The sequence below is a fragment of the Diorhabda carinulata genome, chromosome 1 (genome assembly GCF_026250575.1).
Source record: "Diorhabda carinulata isolate Delta chromosome 1, icDioCari1.1, whole genome shotgun sequence".
Lineage (NCBI taxonomy): Eukaryota > Metazoa > Arthropoda > Insecta > Coleoptera > Chrysomelidae > Diorhabda > Diorhabda carinulata.
The window spans coordinates 27,093-46,335 of NC_079460.1; the positions used below are offsets into that span (position 1 = coordinate 27,093).

The 19,243-nt window shown below is 31.6% G+C and overlaps 2 protein-coding genes across 2 annotated transcripts; both read left to right on the top strand.

Moving 5' to 3' along the window:
- Positions 1–362: 362 nt before the first annotated feature.
- Positions 363–6,473, top strand: LOC130901536 (uncharacterized). The gene is made up of 2 exons (XM_057812991.1): positions 363–662; positions 6,147–6,473. The coding sequence occupies exons 1-2, from the start codon at positions 363–365 to the stop codon at positions 6,471–6,473; spliced, it is 627 nt and encodes a 208-aa protein (XP_057668974.1).
- Positions 6,474–11,961: 5,488 nt separating this feature from the next.
- Positions 11,962–18,083, top strand: LOC130901561 (uncharacterized). Its single transcript, XM_057813037.1, has 2 exons — positions 11,962–12,261; positions 17,757–18,083. Exons 1-2 carry the CDS (start codon positions 11,962–11,964, stop codon positions 18,081–18,083), a joined length of 627 nt encoding a protein of 208 aa, XP_057669020.1.
- The last annotated feature ends 1,160 nt before the right edge of the window (positions 18,084–19,243 follow it).

The following is a 19,243-nucleotide window of genomic DNA, read 5'->3' on the forward strand; positions in this document are numbered from 1 at the left end:
AATTGTTTACGAGGAGCTTTCCCTCCAGTCGATTTTCTAGCCGTTTGTTTAGTACGAGCCATCTTATTTTTTTTTTTTTTTTTTTGTAAGTATACAAGAAATTTCAATATACTAAACCGCTATAGCAGCTTGATACACACACAATGAATGAGATAAATTTATTTATGACCTTCTTTTATAGCTTTGCCCAACATTACGGAGTACTAATCTGGGATTGGTGCGTACTTTTTCTAATGGGCGGAGCCGATAGGTATTATAAAGAGATTAGGGAAAATTCTTAGGTCAGTATTTTGAAGTCTTTTCGAAGTTATCATCGGATTGTTTTAGTAGGTATATAGAAAAAACAAAACAAAAGAAAAATAATGACCGGTCGTGGAAAAGGTGGTAAAGGACTTGGAAAAGGGGGTGCAAAACGACACCGAAAAGTTTTACGTGATAATATCCAAGGAATTACCAAACCTGCTATTAGAAGATTAGCTAGACGTGGAGGAGTAAAACGTATATCGGGATTAATTTACGAAGAAACTCGTGGAGTTTTGAAAGTGTTTTTGGAAAATGTTATTAGAGATGCCGTAACATACACTGAACATGCTAAAAGAAAAACGGTAACGGCTATGGATGTTGTTTATGCTTTAAAACGTCAAGGTCGTACTTTATATGGTTTTGGTGGTTAATTTTCATTTTTCATATGTGAAGTAGAAGAATATGTCCTCTATTGCATTTCCATAGCATATGTATATATAAAAAAAAAACGGTTCTTTTCAGAACCACAACATAATTTGCTTGAATATGAAAATTTAAAAAAAAAAATAAATAAATAAGTAAGTAAAAAAAGAACTTACACATTAGTTTGTTCTCTTATATATAAGAACAACCTCGCATTTATTGATACGCACATACATACTACATACATGTATACATAATAGATAAGAAAATAAGCGAGTAGAGGAACTTTTATTTATTTTTATCTCATTATTTACAATTTTTGTTTCTAGTACGAACGTTTCTATTAACGATGTTAAAAATAGTCACATAACCACAATTTCAGTTATTATTACAGATGATAAGTTTTCTTATATATCAGGGCATTTTTTTCTTCTTTTTTTTTTTATCTAACAGTACACGTTACACGAGAATCTCTTCTATCTCAACCAAAAAAAAAAATAGAGAAATCAACGAATCAATAAATCTATATATATATATATATATATATATATATATATATATATATATATATATATATATATATATATATATATATAAAATGATATATCTATATTATAATCTCTTTCTATATATATATATAAAAAAAAATAATTGTGGCCCTTAAAAGGGCCGGTTTATGCATATGTATGTATTTCGATAAAATAAAGAAAAATAATATAATGAATAAAGAATTAAGCTTTCTTTTCTGTCTTTTTCGGTAAAAGTACAGCTTGAATATTGGGAAGAACACCACCTTGTGCGATGGTTACTCCAGACAACAATTTATTCAATTCTTCATCGTTTCTGATAGCTAATTGTAAATGCCTTGGAATTATACGGGTCTTTTTGTTATCTCTAGCAGCATTTCCTGCTAATTCGAGTACTTCGGCGCCAAATATTCCATAACAGCTGCCAAATATACTGGAGCTCCGGCACCGACTCGTTCTGCATAATTGCCTTTTCTCAACAAACGATGTATACGTCCTACAGGAAATTGTAATCCAGCTCGGTTTGAGCGAGACTTTGCCTTTCCCTTTACTTTACCACCTTTACCACGTCCAGACATATTTTTTTTATATTTTCTTTTTCCAAAAAAAAAAAAAATAGAACTCAGTCAATTGATAACTATGAAGCAACCGATGCGACGAAACTAACTGTTAAACAAAAAATTTAAAACTCGACCTATCTATTTATATTAACATGCCCTACCAATGAAATTATAGCAAACGCGCAAACGTAGAAGGGCGGAGCCTATTACAATTACGTACGTTGATATAAAAGAGAGGAAAATTGTGCGTGCTGTAAATTCTAATTTTATCCACTTTTCGATAAATACGGTACGTTATCCAAGTGTTTCTATTATTTTTTTTTTTTTAAAGAGAAATAATGCCACCAAAAGCTAGCGGAAAGGCAGCGAAAAAAGCCGGAAAGGCTCAAAAGAATATTTCGAAAGCCGACAAAAAGAAAAAAAGAAGGAGGAAGGAAAGTTATGCTATTTACATTTACAAAGTACTTAAGCAAGTTCATCCTGACACCGGTATATCGAGTAAAGCTATGAGTATAATGAATAGTTTTGTTAATGATATATTCGAACGTATCGCCGCCGAAGCATCCAGATTGGCTCATTATAATAAACGTTCAACAATTACAAGTAGAGAAATTCAAACTGCAGTGAGATTATTGCTTCCCGGAGAATTAGCAAAACACGCAGTCAGTGAAGGAACTAAAGCCGTTACCAAATATACCAGTTCTAAATAATAAATATAACACATCTACTATATTGACCGAAAATTTTTTATTTTATTTACTTAAATAATATCATCGACCAAAAAAAAAAAACGGTTCTTTTCAGAACCACAATACTATTTTTGTTATTTATATATGATAACAACGAACGAACGAACGACTTTAATTCAATTGAATTCTATTAAATATGAATAAAGATGATATTCCACTTAACTGAAAATTATATATATATATATATATATATATATATATATATATATATATATATATATATATATAAAAAACTTTCTAACGTCGCTTTTGTTTTAAAAAGTCTCATATACTAATTCATTGTCGGCTAAAGGAAAAAAAAACTCGACCGTCGGTAAAATAAAGCATACAAAGCGGTTGGTGTCGGTTATCGTTGGTTAAAGTAGTTTTTGTGGCTTCTTTGAAGTTTTGTTAAAAGTAAAAACACTCTTTTTTGTTCTTTCTAAATTGGTTTGAAATTTTAAATAAAATATGTTCATTTCCTAAAATAATATATTATACAATGTAAAAAAAATTGTCGGATAAAATATTAAATAATATTGTAATAGACAGACATATTTTGCGAATAGAGCAAAGTTCGTTTAAAGAAAATTTAATCAGTCAATCAATCTATTGTAATAATTATAATTTGCTACTACCATCATTCAATATCTAAAATGAAATATACGCGGATTCCAATATTGAAATTTGATATTTTTTTCTTATATTTAGTATGTCGGAAGATTTTTATTGAAAAATAATCATAATAATATATATTAGTTACGAACATATAGTAGAAACGTGTAGCGCAAGTCAGGGTAGACATGTCACCATTCAAATGATAATTGCGGTATTATTTCAATTGGTTTTCATATTTTTAAATATTGGTCATTATTGTGAATAGACACGTTTCTATTTACGTTCATTGTATTTTAAGAAGGACTTTTATTTAATTTCGAAATTATATCTAAAGTGCTAAGCATCGTCGGAAATAAATTTTTAACCATTTTTAAGTGGTACTTTTTTTTAATAACAAACGTTATTAGCCGTTATTAAATTATAGTAAAACCTCGGCGAAAGTTCGAAGTATACCTTAGTTAGTTCTTCGTCAATTTTTTTCATTACATTCGATTCGAAAATCTCGAGGAAACCAAGGTTTTTGAGGTTGGTTTGGTTTATGAGGTTCGTTTTTTAACTTAGTTCTATTCGTTCGTTCAGTCTTCCGTCCGCTTCATTTGAATGACTACTCTTGTAACTCATTACACGCGGAAAATTAAAAGTCTTTTATACTACTAAGTGTATATATAGAGGTGAAATTTTATATAACGAAATATAAAACTACATCCAATATTTTTTTTTCTTTTTTTCTTTATATCAGTTTAGTGTAGTTTATCGACGATATAATAACACACAAGGTTGTTAGTAGTTATGGCGGATATAGAAAATCAAACTTCGGTTGTAACCGCAACGTCTGCGTCTAATTCACCGCAGGTTTCGTCGTCTCCAATAAATAAAAAGGAAAAAAAAGCTAAAAATCCTAGGACCAAACCATCTCATCCACCGACTTCGGAAATGGTAAACAATGCGATCAAAGGTTTAAAGGAACGCGGAGGCTCATCTTTACAAGCAATTAAAAAATACATTGCTGCCAATTACAAAGTTGATGCAGAAAAAGTAGCGCCATTCATCAAAAAATATTTGAAAGCATCTGTAGTATCGGGATCTTTGGTACAAACTAAAGGTAAAGGAGCTTCGGGATCATTCAAGTTAGCTTCGGCAACTTCAACTGGTGGTACTTCGGCTAAAACGAATGCTATTGACAAAAAGAAAAAGAAAACAGCCGTTTCTACTACAGGCGTAACTAAATCCAAGAAAATTGTAACAGCAGCAAAACGAAATGCTATTATTGGAGGAGGAGTAGATAAATCGAAAAGTATTAAGAAATCTAATAAAGGCAAAAAAACGACAGGTACAGCAGCGGCGGCATCCTTAAAAACTTCGACGACAACAACAACACCGATTACTGATAAGAAAGGCGTTAAAGTTGCCAAAAAAACGGACAAAAAATCTTCGGCCAAAGGAGGAGTCGCCGCCGCCGCCGCCGCCGCCTCCAATACAGCCAGTGCCGCATCATCCGAAATTAAAACGAAGAATCCTACTAAAGCAAAAAAATCCAATAAAGGCAGTCCCACGAAAAAGCCGAAAGCACCAAAACCGAAAACTGCGAAAGCAGCTGCTAGCAGTTCCTCTCCTAAAGCAAGAAAAGCCGCCGCCGCTCCTAAAAAGAAGAAATAAAAAGAATATTTTTTTTCTGACAGAAAGATAGTACAACAATCGAGAAGTATTATCGGACTGATGATGGGTACGACGACAATCGACAATAATAACAAATGGCCCTTATCAGGGCCACAATTTTTTCATTTATTTATGAAGAAAATGAAAAACAAATGTGTTTGTTTTTTTTTGAATTTCGTTTCAATAATTGATATGTTATATTATATAAAATATTTTCATCGATCGATGTAATTGTAGGTTGTTACCTTCTAGATTTGTCTCGACCTACCTAGGATATAGTAGATATAATGTGTTTTATAAACATTCAATTATTATATGTCGATATTGTCTAAAATTTGTTAGTTAAAAATAATAATTTTTCTCTATTTCGTGTGTGTGTGTGTGTGTGTGTGTGTGTGTGTGTGTGTGTGTGTGTGTGTGTGTGTGTGTGTGTGTGTGTGTGTGTGCGTGCGTGCGTGCGTGCGTGCGTGCGTGTGTCTTCTTTATCCAATCAACAATCACATCTTCCTTTTATATTTCAATGTTTTCAAACGAACACCTATGTTTATATTAAGATATTATACTACTATCATAAATGTTAAATTATTTGTGGTTCTGAAAAGAACCGTTTTTACTTACTATATATATATATATAAAACAAAAAATCTATTATCAAATAGATAAAATGTAATTCTATAAAAAAAAAAAAAAAATTTTTTTTGTATTTATGCTCGTTCTCCGCGAATTCTTCTAGCCAATTGGATATCCTTGGGCATAATGGTGACTCTTTTAGCATGAATGGCACACAGATTAGTATCTTCGAATAGACCTACCAAATAAGCCTCACTAGCTTCCTGGAGAGCCATAACCGCTGAACTTTGAAAACGTAAATCTGTTTTAAAATCTTGTGCTATTTCACGAACTAATCGTTGAAATGGCAATTTTCTAATAAGTAATTCGGTACTCTTTTGATAACGTCTTATCTCACGAAGAGCTACTGTACCTGGCCTATAACGATGAGGTTTTTTTACTCCTCCAGTAGCTGGTGCGCTTTTACGAGCGGCTTTCGTCGCTAATTGTTTACGAGGAGCTTTCCCTCCAGTCGATTTTCTAGCCGTTTGTTTAGTACGAGCCATCTTATTTTTTTTTTTTTTTTTTTGTAAGTATACAAGAAATTTCAATATACTAAACCGCTATAGCAGCTTGATACACACACAATGAATGAGATAAATTTATTTATGACCTTCTTTTATAGCTTTGCCCAACATTACGGAGTACTAATCTGGGATTGGTGCGTACTTTTTCTAATGGGCGGAGCCGATAGGTATTATAAAGAGATTAGGGAAAATTCTTAGGTCAGTATTTTGAAGTCTTTTCGAAGTTATCATCGGATAGGTATATAGAAAAAACAAAACAAAAGAAAAATAATGACCGGTCGTGGAAAAGGTGGTAAAGGACTTGGAAAAGGGGGTGCAAAACGACACCGAAAAGTTTTACGTGATAATATCCAAGGAATTACCAAACCTGCTATTAGAAGATTAGCTAGACGTGGAGGAGTAAAACGTATATCGGGATTAATTTACGAAGAAACTCGTGGAGTTTTGAAAGTGTTTTTGGAAAATGTTATTAGAGATGCCGTAACATACACTGAACATGCTAAAAGAAAAACGGTAACGGCTATGGATGTTGTTTATGCTTTAAAACGTCAAGGTCGTACTTTATATGGTTTTGGTGGTTAATTTTCATTTTTCATATGTGAAGTAGAAGAATATGTCCTCTATTGCATTTCCATAGCATATGTATATATAAAAAAAAAACGGTTCTTTTCAGAACCACAACATAATTTGCTTGAATATGAAAATTTAAAAAAAAAAATAAATAAATAAGTAAGTAAAAAAAGAACTTACACATTAGTTTGTTCTCTTATATATAAGAACAACCTCGCATTTATTGATACGCACATACATACTACATACATGTATACATAATAGATAAGAAAATAAGCGAGTAGAGGAACTTTTATTTATTTTTATCTCATTATTTACAATTTTTGTTTCTAGTACGAACGTTTCTATTAACGATGTTAAAAATAGTCACATAACCACAATTTCAGTTATTATTACAGATGATAAGTTTTCTTATATATCAGGGCATTTTTTTCTTCTTTTTTTTTTTATCTAACAGTACACGTTACACGAGAATCTCTTCTATCTCAACCAAAAAAAAAAATAGAGAAATCAACGAATCAATAAATCTATATATATATATATATATATATATATATATATATATATATATATATATATATATATATATATATATAATGATATATCTATATTATAATCTCTTTCTATATATATATATAAAAAAAAATAATTGTGGCCCTTAAAAGGGCCGGTTTATGCATATGTATGTATTTCGATAAAATAAAGAAAAATAATATAATGAATAAAGAATTAAGCTTTCTTTTCTGTCTTTTTCGGTAAAAGTACAGCTTGAATATTGGGAAGAACACCACCTTGTGCGATGGTTACTCCAGACAACAATTTATTCAATTCTTCATCGTTTCTGATAGCTAATTGTAAATGCCTTGGAATTATACGGGTCTTTTTGTTATCTCTAGCAGCATTTCCTGCTAATTCGAGTACTTCGGCTGCCAAATATTCCATAACAGCTGCCAAATATACTGGAGCTCCGGCACCGACTCGTTCTGCATAATTGCCTTTTCTCAACAAACGATGTATACGTCCTACAGGAAATTGTAATCCAGCTCGGTTTGAGCGAGACTTTGCCTTTCCCTTTACTTTACCACCTTTACCACGTCCAGACATATTTTTTTTATATTTTCTTTTTCCAAAAAAAAAAAAAATAGAACTCAGTCAATTGATAACTATGAAGCAACCGATGCGACGAAACTAACTGTTAAACAAAAAATTTAAAACTCGACCTATCTATTTATATTAACATGCCCTACCAATGAAATTATAGCAAACGCGCAAACGTAGAAGGGCGGAGCCTATTACAATTACGTACGTTGATATAAAAGAGAGGAAAATTGTGCGTGCTGTAAATTCTAATTTTATCCACTTTTCGATAAATACGGTACGTTATCCAAGTGTTTCTATTATTTTTTTTTTTTTAAAGAGAAATAATGCCACCAAAAGCTAGCGGAAAGGCAGCGAAAAAAGCCGGAAAGGCTCAAAAGAATATTTCGAAAGCCGACAAAAAGAAAAAAAGAAGGAGGAAGGAAAGTTATGCTATTTACATTTACAAAGTACTTAAGCAAGTTCATCCTGACACCGGTATATCGAGTAAAGCTATGAGTATAATGAATAGTTTTGTTAATGATATATTCGAACGTATCGCCGCCGAAGCATCCAGATTGGCTCATTATAATAAACGTTCAACAATTACAAGTAGAGAAATTCAAACTGCAGTGAGATTATTGCTTCCCGGAGAATTAGCAAAACACGCAGTCAGTGAAGGAACTAAAGCCGTTACCAAATATACCAGTTCTAAATAATAAATATAACACATCTACTATATTGACCGAAAATTTTTTATTTTATTTACTTAAATAATATCATCGACCAAAAAAAAAAAACGGTTCTTTTCAGAACCACAATACTATTTTTGTTATTTATATATGATAACAACGAACGAACGAACGACTTTAATTCAATTGAATTCTATTAAATATGAATAAAGATGATATTCCACTTAACTGAAAATTATATATATATATATATATATATATATATATATATATATATATATATATATATAAAAAAACTTTCTAACGTCGCTTTTGTTTTAAAAAGTCTCATATACTAATTCATTGTCGGCTAAAGGAAAAAAAAACTCGACCGTCGGTAAAATAAAGCATACAAAGCGGTTGGTGTCGGTTATCGTTGGTTAAAGTAGTTTTTGTGGCTTCTTTGAAGTTTTGTTAAAAGTAAAAACACTCTTTTTTGTTCTTTCTAAATTGGTTTGAAATTTTAAATAAAATATGTTCATTTCCTAAAATAATATATTATACAATGTAAAAAAAATTGTCGGATAAAATATTAAATAATATTGTAATAGACAGACATATTTTGCGAATAGAGCAAAGTTCGTTTAAAGAAAATTTAATCAGTCAATCAATCTATTGTAATAATTATAATTTGCTACTACCATCATTCAATATCTAAAATGAAATATACGCGGATTCCAATATTGAAATTTGATATTTTTTTCTTATATTTAGTATGTCGGAAGATTTTTATTGAAAAATAATCATAATAATATATATTAGTTACGAACATATAGTAGAAACGTGTAGCGCAAGTCAGGGTAGACATGTCACCATTCAAATGATAATTGCGGTATTATTTCAATTGGTTTTCATATTTTTAAATATTGGTCATTATTGTGAATAGACACGTTTCTATTTACGTTCATTGTATTTTAAGAAGGACTTTTATTTAATTTCGAAATTATATCTAAAGTGCTAAGCATCGTCGGAAATAAATTTTTAACCATTTTTAAGTGGTACTTTTTTTTAATAACAAACGTTATTAGCCGTTATTAAATTATAGTAAAACCTCGGCGAAAGTTCGAAGTATACCTTAGTTAGTTCTTCGTCAATTTTTTTCATTACATTCGATTCGAAAATCTCGAGGAAACCAAGGTTTTTGAGGTTGGTTTGGTTTATGAGGTTCGTTTTTTAACTTAGTTCTATTCGTTCGTTCAGTCTTCCGTCCGCTTCATTTGAATGACTACTCTTGTAACTCATTACACGCGGAAAATTAAAAGTCTTTTATACTACTAAGTGTATATATAGAGGTGAAATTTTATATAACGAAATATAAAACTACATCCAATATTTTTTTTTCTTTTTTTCTTTATATCAGTTTAGTGTAGTTTATCGACGATATAATAACACACAAGGTTGTTAGTAGTTATGGCGGATATAGAAAATCAAACTTCGGTTGTAACCGCAACGTCTGCGTCTAATTCACCGCAGGTTTCGTCGTCTCCAATAAATAAAAAGGAAAAAAAAGCTAAAAATCCTAGGACCAAACCATCTCATCCACCGACTTCGGAAATGGTAAACAATGCGATCAAAGGTTTAAAGGAACGCGGAGGCTCATCTTTACAAGCAATTAAAAAATACATTGCTGCCAATTACAAAGTTGATGCAGAAAAAGTAGCGCCATTCATCAAAAAATATTTGAAAGCATCTGTAGTATCGGGATCTTTGGTACAAACTAAAGGTAAAGGAGCTTCGGGATCATTCAAGTTAGCTTCGGCAACTTCAACTGGTGGTACTTCGGCTAAAACGAATGCTATTGACAAAAAGAAAAAGAAAACAGCCGTTTCTACTACAGGCGTAACTAAATCCAAGAAAATTGTAACAGCAGCAAAACGAAATGCTATTATTGGAGGAGGAGTAGATAAATCGAAAAGTATTAAGAAATCTAATAAAGGCAAAAAAACGACAGGTACAGCAGCGGCGGCATCCTTAAAAACTTCGACGACAACAACAACACCGATTACTGATAAGAAAGGCGTTAAAGTTGCCAAAAAAACGGACAAAAAATCTTCGGCCAAAGGAGGAGTCGCCGCCGCCGCCGCCGCCGCCTCCAATACAGCCAGTGCCGCATCATCCGAAATTAAAACGAAGAATCCTACTAAAGCAAAAAAATCCAATAAAGGCAGTCCCACGAAAAAGCCGAAAGCACCAAAACCGAAAACTGCGAAAGCAGCTGCTAGCAGTTCCTCTCCTAAAGCAAGAAAAGCCGCCGCCGCTCCTAAAAAGAAGAAATAAAAAGAATATTTTTTTTCTGACAGAAAGATAGTACAACAATCGAGAAGTATTATCGGACTGATGATGGGTACGACGACAATCGACAATAATAACAAATGGCCCTTATCAGGGCCACAATTTTTTCATTTATTTATGAAGAAAATGAAAAACAAATGTGTTTGTTTTGATGAAACAAGAATTTTTTGAATTTCGTTTCAATAATTGATATGTTATATTATATAAAATATTTTCATCGATCGATGTAATTGTAGGTTGTTACCTTCTAGATTTGTCTCGACCTACCTAGGATATAGTAGATATAATGTGTTTTATAAACATTCAATTATTATATGTCGATATTGTCTAAAATTTGTTAGTTAAAAATAATAATTTTTCTCTATTTCGTGTGTGTGTGTGTGTGTGTGTGTGTGTGTGTGTGTGTGTGTGTGTGTGTGTGTGTGTGTGTGTGTGTGTGTGTGTGTGTGTGTGTGCGTGCGTGCGTGCGTGCGTGCGTGTGTCTTCTTTATCCAATCAACAATCACATCTTCCTTTTATATTTCAATGTTTTCAAACGAACACCTATGTTTATATTAAGATAGTTAAATTATTTGTGGTTCTGAAAAGAACCGTTTTTACTTACTATATATATATATATAAAACAAAAAATCTATTATCAAATAGATAAAATGTAATTCTATAAAAAAAAAAAAAAAATTTTTTTTGTATTTATGCTCGTTCTCCGCGAATTCTTCTAGCCAATTGGATATCCTTGGGCATAATGGTGACTCTTTTAGCATGAATGGCACACAGATTAGTATCTTCGAATAGACCTACCAAATAAGCCTCACTAGCTTCCTGGAGAGCCATAACCGCTGAACTTTGAAAACGTAAATCTGTTTTAAAATCTTGTGCTATTTCACGAACTAATCGTTGAAATGGCAATTTTCTAATAAGTAATTCGGTACTCTTTTGATAACGTCTTATCTCACGAAGAGCTACTGTACCTGGCCTATAACGATGAGGTTTTTTTACTCCTCCAGTAGCTGGTGCGCTTTTACGAGCGGCTTTCGTCGCTAATTGTTTACGAGGAGCTTTCCCTCCAGTCGATTTTCTAGCCGTTTGTTTAGTACGAGCCATCTTATTTTTTTTTTTTTTTTTTGTAAGTATACAAGAAATTTCAATATACTAAACCGCTATAGCAGCTTGATACACACACAATGAATGAGATAAATTTATTTATGACCTTCTTTTATAGCTTTGCCCAACATTACGGAGTACTAATCTGGGATTGGTGCGTACTTTTTCTAATGGGCGGAGCCGATAGGTATTATAAAGAGATTAGGGAAAATTCTTAGGTCAGTATTTTGAAGTCTTTTCGAAGTTATCATCGGATTGTTTTAGTAGGTATATAGAAAAAACAAAACAAAAGAAAAATAATGACCGGTCGTGGAAAAGGTGGTAAAGGACTTGGAAAAGGGGGTGCAAAACGACACCGAAAAGTTTTACGTGATAATATCCAAGGAATTACCAAACCTGCTATTAGAAGATTAGCTAGACGTGGAGGAGTAAAACGTATATCGGGATTAATTTACGAAGAAACTCGTGGAGTTTTGAAAGTGTTTTTGGAAAATGTTATTAGAGATGCCGTAACATACACTGAACATGCTAAAAGAAAAACGGTAACGGCTATGGATGTTGTTTATGCTTTAAAACGTCAAGGTCGTACTTTATATGGTTTTGGTGGTTAATTTTCATTTTTCATATGTGAAGTAGAAGAATATGTCCTCTATTGCATTTCCATAGCATATGTATATATAAAAAAAAAACGGTTCTTTTCAGAACCACAACATAATTTGCTTGAATATGAAAATTTAAAAAAAAAAATAAATAAATAAGTAAGTAAAAAAAGAACTTACACATTAGTTTGTTCTCTTATATATAAGAACAACCTCGCATTTATTGATACGCACATACATACTACATACATGTATACATAATAGATAAGAAAATAAGCGAGTAGAGGAACTTTTATTTATTTTTATCTCATTATTTACAATTTTTGTTTCTAGTACGAACGTTTCTATTAACGATGTTAAAAATAGTCACATAACCACAATTTCAGTTATTATTACAGATGATAAGTTTTCTTATATATCAGGGCATTTTTTTCTTCTTTTTTTTTTTATCTAACAGTACACGTTACACGAGAATCTCTTCTATCTCAACCAAAAAAAAAAATAGAGAAATCAACGAATCAATAAATCATATATATATATATATATATATATATATATATATATATATATATATATATATATATATATATAAAATGATATATCTATATTATAATCTCTTTCTATATATATATATAAAAAAAAATAATTGTGGCCCTTAAAAGGGCCGGTTTATGCATATGTATGTATTTCGATAAAATAAAGAAAAATAATATAATGAATAAAGAATTAAGCTTTCTTTTCTGTCTTTTTCGGTAAAAGTACAGCTTGAATATTGGGAAGAACACCACCTTGTGCGATGGTTACTCCAGACAACAATTTATTCAATTCTTCATCGTTTCTGATAGCTAATTGTAAATGCCTTGGAATTATACGGGTCTTTTTGTTATCTCTAGCAGCATTTCCTGCTAATTCGAGTACTTCGGCTGCCAAATATTCCATAACAGCTGCCAAATATACTGGAGCTCCGGCACCGACTCGTTCTGCATAATTGCCTTTTCTCAACAAACGATGTATACGTCCTACAGGAAATTGTAATCCAGCTCGGTTTGAGCGAGACTTTGCCTTTCCCTTTACTTTACCACCTTTACCACGTCCAGACATATTTTTTTTATATTTTCTTTTTCCAAAAAAAAAAAAAATAGAACTCAGTCAATTGATAACTATGAAGCAACCGATGCGACGAAACTAACTGTTAAACAAAAAATTTAAAACTCGACCTATCTATTTATATTAACATGCCCTACCAATGAAATTATAGCAAACGCGCAAACGTAGAAGGGCGGAGCCTATTACAATTACGTACGTTGATATAAAAGAGAGGAAAATTGTGCGTGCTGTAAATTCTAATTTTATCCACTTTTCGATAAATACGGTACGTTATCCAAGTGTTTCTATTATTTTTTTTTTTTTAAAGAGAAATAATGCCACCAAAAGCTAGCGGAAAGGCAGCGAAAAAAGCCGGAAAGGCTCAAAAGAATATTTCGAAAGCCGACAAAAAGAAAAAAAGAAGGAGGAAGGAAAGTTATGCTATTTACATTTACAAAGTACTTAAGCAAGTTCATCCTGACACCGGTATATCGAGTAAAGCTATGAGTATAATGAATAGTTTTGTTAATGATATATTCGAACGTATCGCCGCCGAAGCATCCAGATTGGCTCATTATAATAAACGTTCAACAATTACAAGTAGAGAAATTCAAACTGCAGTGAGATTATTGCTTCCCGGAGAATTAGCAAAACACGCAGTCAGTGAAGGAACTAAAGCCGTTACCAAATATACCAGTTCTAAATAATAAATATAACACATCTACTATATTGACCGAAAATTTTTTATTTTATTTACTTAAATAATATCATCGACCAAAAAAAAAAAACGGTTCTTTTCAGAACCACAATACTATTTTTGTTATTTATATATGATAACAACGAACGAACGAACGACTTTAATTCAATTGAATTCTATTAAATATGAATAAAGATGATATTCCACTTAACTGAAAATTATATATATATATATATATATATATATATATATACTATATATATATATATATTATATAAAAAAACTTTCTAACGTCGCTTTTGTTTTAAAAAGTCTCATATACTAATTCATTGTCGGCTAAAGGAAAAAAAAACTCGACCGTCGGTAAAATAAAGCATACAAAGCGGTTGGTGTCGGTTATCGTTGGTTAAAGTAGTTTTTGTGGCTTCTTTGAAGTTTTGTTAAAAGTAAAAACACTCTTTTTTGTTCTTTCTAAATTGGTTTGAAATTTTAAATAAAATATGTTCATTTCCTAAAATAATATATTATACAATGTAAAAAAAATTGTCGGATAAAATATTAAATAATATTGTAATAGACAGACATATTTTGCGAATAGAGCAAAGTTCGTTTAAAGAAAATTTAATCAGTCAATCAATCTATTGTAATAATTATAATTTGCTACTACCATCATTCAATATCTAAAATGAAATATACGCGGATTCCAATATTGAAATTTGATATTTTTTTCTTATATTTAGTATGTCGGAAGATTTTTATTGAAAAATAATCATAATAATATATATTAGTTACGAACATATAGTAGAAACGTGTAGCGCAAGTCAGGGTAGACATGTCACCATTCAAATGATAATTGCGGTATTATTTCAATTGGTTTTCATATTTTTAAATATTGGTCATTATTGTGAATAGACACGTTTCTATTTACGTTCATTGTATTTTAAGAAGGACTTTTATTTAATTTCGAAATTATATCTAAAGTGCTAAGCATCGTCGGAAATAAATTTTTAACCATTTTTAAGTGGTACTTTTTTTTAATAACAAACGTTATTAGCCGTTATTAAATTATAGTAAAACCTCGGCGAAAGTTCGAAGTATACCTTAGTTAGTTCTTCGTCAATTTTTTTCATTACATTCGATTCGAAAATCTCGAGGAAACCAAGGTTTTTGAGGTTGGTTTGGTTTATGAGGTTCGTTTTTTAACTTAGTTCTATTCGTTCGTTCAGTCTTCCGTCCGCTTCATTTGAATGACTACTCTTGTAACTCATTACACGCGGAAAATTAAAAGTCTTTTATACTACTAAGTGTATATATAGAGGTGAAATTTTATATAACGAAATATAAAACTACATCCAATATTTTTTTTTCTTTTTTTCTTTATATCAGTTTAGTGTAGTTTATCGACGATATAATAACACACAAGGTTGTTAGTAGTTATGGCGGATATAGAAAATCAAACTTCGGTTGTAACCGCAACGTCTGCGTCTAATTCACCGCAGGTTTCGTCGTCTCCAATAAATAAAAAGGAAAAAAAAGCTAAAAATCCTAGGACCAAACCATCTCATCCACCGACTTCGGAAATGGTAAACAATGCGATCAAAGGTTTAAAGGAACGCGGAGGCTCATCTTTACAAGCAATTAAAAAATACATTGCTGCCAATTACAAAGTTGATGCAGAAAAAGTAGCGCCATTCATCAAAAAATATTTGAAAGCATCTGTAGTATCGGGATCTTTGGTACAAACTAAAGGTAAAGGAGCTTCGGGATCATTCAAGTTAGCTTCGGCAACTTCAACTGGTGGTACTTCGGCTAAAACGAATGCTATTGACAAAAAGAAAAAGAAATTTCTACTACAGGCGTAACTAACTAAATCCAAGAAAATTGTAACAGCAGCAAAACGAAATGCTATTATTGGAGGAGGAGTAGATAAATCGAAAAGTATTAAGAAATCTAATAAAGGCAAAAAAACGACAGGTACAGCAGCGGCGGCATCCTTAAAAACTTCGACGACAACAACAACACCGATTACTGATAAGAAAGGCGTTAAAGTTGCCAAAAAAACGGACAAAAAATCTTCGGCCAAAGGAGGAGTCGCCGCCGCCGCCGCCGCCGCCTCCAATACAGCCAGTGCCGCATCATCCGAAATTAAAACGAAGAATCCTACTAAAGCAAAAAAATCCAATAAAGGCAGTCCCACGAAAAAGCCGAAAGCACCAAAACCGAAAACTGCGAAAGCAGCTGCTAGCAGTTCCTCTCCTAAAGCAAGAAAAGCCGCCGCCGCTCCTAAAAAGAAGAAATAAAAAGAATATTTTTTTTCTGACAGAAAGATAGTACAACAATCGAGAAGTATTATCGGACTGATGATGGGTACGACGACAATCGACAATAATAACAAATGGCCCTTATCAGGGCCACAATTTTTTCATTTATTTATGAAGAAAATGAAAAACAAATGTGTTTGTTTTGATGAAACAAGAATTTTTTGAATTTCGTTTCAATAATTGATATGTTATATTATATAAAATATTTTCATCGATCGATGTAATTGTAGGTTGTTACCTTCTAGATTTGTCTCGACCTACCTAGGATATAGTAGATATAATGTGTTTTATAAACATTCAATTATTATATGTCGATATTGTCTAAAATTTGTTAGTTAAAAATAATAATTTTTCTCTATTTCGTGTGTGTGTGTGTGTGTGTGTGTGTGTGTGTGTGTGTGTGTGTGTGTGTGTGTGTGTGTGTGTGTGTGTGTGTGCGTGCGTGCGTGCGTGCGTGCGTGCGTGTGTCTTCTTTATCCAATCAACAATCACATCTTCCTTTTATATTTCAATGTTTTCAAACGAACACCTATGTTTATATTAAGATATTATACTACTATCATAAATGTTAAATTATTTGTGGTTCTGAAAAGAACCGTTTTTACTTACTATATATATATATATAAAACAAAAAATCTATTATCAAATAGATAAAATGTAATTCTATAAAAAAAAAAAAAAAATTTTTTTTGTATTTATGCTCGTTCTCCGCGAATTCTTCTAGCCAATTGGATATCCTTGGGCATAATGGTGACTCTTTTAGCATGAATGGCACACAGATTAGTATCTTCGAATAGACCTACCAAATAAGCCTCACTAGCTTCCTGGAGAGCCATAACCGCTGAACTTTGAAAACGTAAATCTGTTTTAAAATCTTGTGCTATTTCACGAACTAATCGTTGAAATGGCAATTTTCTAATAAGTAATTCGGTACTCTTTTGATAACGTCTTATCTCACGAAGAGCTACTGTACCTGGCCTATAACGATGAGGTTTTTTTACTCCTCCAGTAGCTGGTGCGCTTTTACGAGCGGCTTTCGTCGCTAATTGTTTACGAGGAGCTTTCCCTCCAGTCGATTTTCTAGCCGTTTGTTTAGTACGAGCCATCTTATTTTTTTTTTTTTTTTTTTGTAAGTATACAAGAAATTTCAATATACTAAACCGCTATAGCAGCTTGATACACACACAATGAATGAGATAAATTTATTTATGACCTTCTTTTATAGCTTTGCCCAACATTACGGAGTACTAATCTGGGATTGGTGCGTACTTTTTCTAATGGGCGGAGCCGATAGGTATTATAAAGAGATTAGGGAAAATTCTTAGGTCAGTATTTTGAAGTCTTTTCGAAGTTATCATCGGATTGTTTTAGTAGGTATATAGAAAAAACAAAACAAAAGAAAAATAATGACCGGTCGTGGAAAAGGTGGTAAAGGACTTGGAAAAGGGGGTGCAAAACGACACCGAAAAGTTTTACGTGATAATATCCAAGGAATTACCAAACCTGCTATTAGAAGATTAGCTAGACGTGGAGGAGTAAAACGTATATCGGGATTAATTTACGAAGAAACTCGTGGAGTTTTGAAAGTGTTTTTGGAAAATGTTATTAGAGATGCCGTAACATACACTGAACATGCTAAAAGAAAAACGGTAACGGCTATGGATGTTGTTTATGCTTTAAAACGTCAAGGTCGTACTTTATATGGTTTTGGTGGTTAATTTTCATTTTTCATATGTGAAGTAGAAGAATATGTCCTCTATTGCATTTCCATAGCATATGTATATATAAAAAAAAAACGGTTCTTTTCAGAACCACAACATAATTTGCTTGAATATGAAAATTTAAAAAAAAAAATAAATAAATAAGTAAGTAAAAAAAGAACTTACACATTAGTTTGTTCTCTTATATATAAGAACAACCTCGCATTTATTGATACGCACATACATACTACATACATGTATACATAATAGATAAGAAAATAAGCGAGTAGAGGAACTTTTATTTATTTTTATCTCATTATTTACAATTTTTGTTTCTAGTACGAACGTTTCTATTAACGATGTTAAAAATAGTCACATAACCACAATTTCAGTTATTATTACAGATGATAAGTTTTCTTATATATCAGGGCATTTTTTTCTTCTTTTTTTTTTTATCTAACAGTACACGTTACACGAGAATCTCTTCTATCTCAACCAAAAAAAAAAATAGAGAAATCAACGAATCAATAAATCTATATATATATATATATATATATATATATATATATATATATATATATATATATATATATATATATATATATAAAATGATATATCTATATTATAATCTCTTTCTATATATATATATAAAAAAAAATAATTGTGGCCCTTAAAAGGGCCGGTTTATGCATATGTATGTATTTCGATAAAATAAAGAAAAATAATATAATGAATAAAGAATTAAGCTTTCTTTTCTGTCTTTTTCGGTAAAAGTACAGCTTGAATATTGGGAAGAACACCACCTTGTGCGATGGTTACTCCAGACAACAATTTATTCAATTCTTCATCGTTTCTGATAGCTAATTGTAAATGCCTTGGAATTATACGGGTCTTTTTGTTATCTCTAGCAGCATTTCCTGCTAATTCGAGTACTTCGGCTGCCAAATATTCCATAACAGCTGCCAAATATACTGGAGCTCCGGCACCGACTCGTTCTGCATAATTGCCTTTTCTCAACAAACGATGTATACGTCCTACAGGAAATTGTAATCCAGCTCGGTTTGAGCGAGACTTTGCCTTTCCCTTTACTTTACCACCTTTACCACGTCCAGACATATTTTTTTTATATTTTCTTTTTCCAAAAAAAAAAAAAATAGAACTCAGTCAATTGATAACTA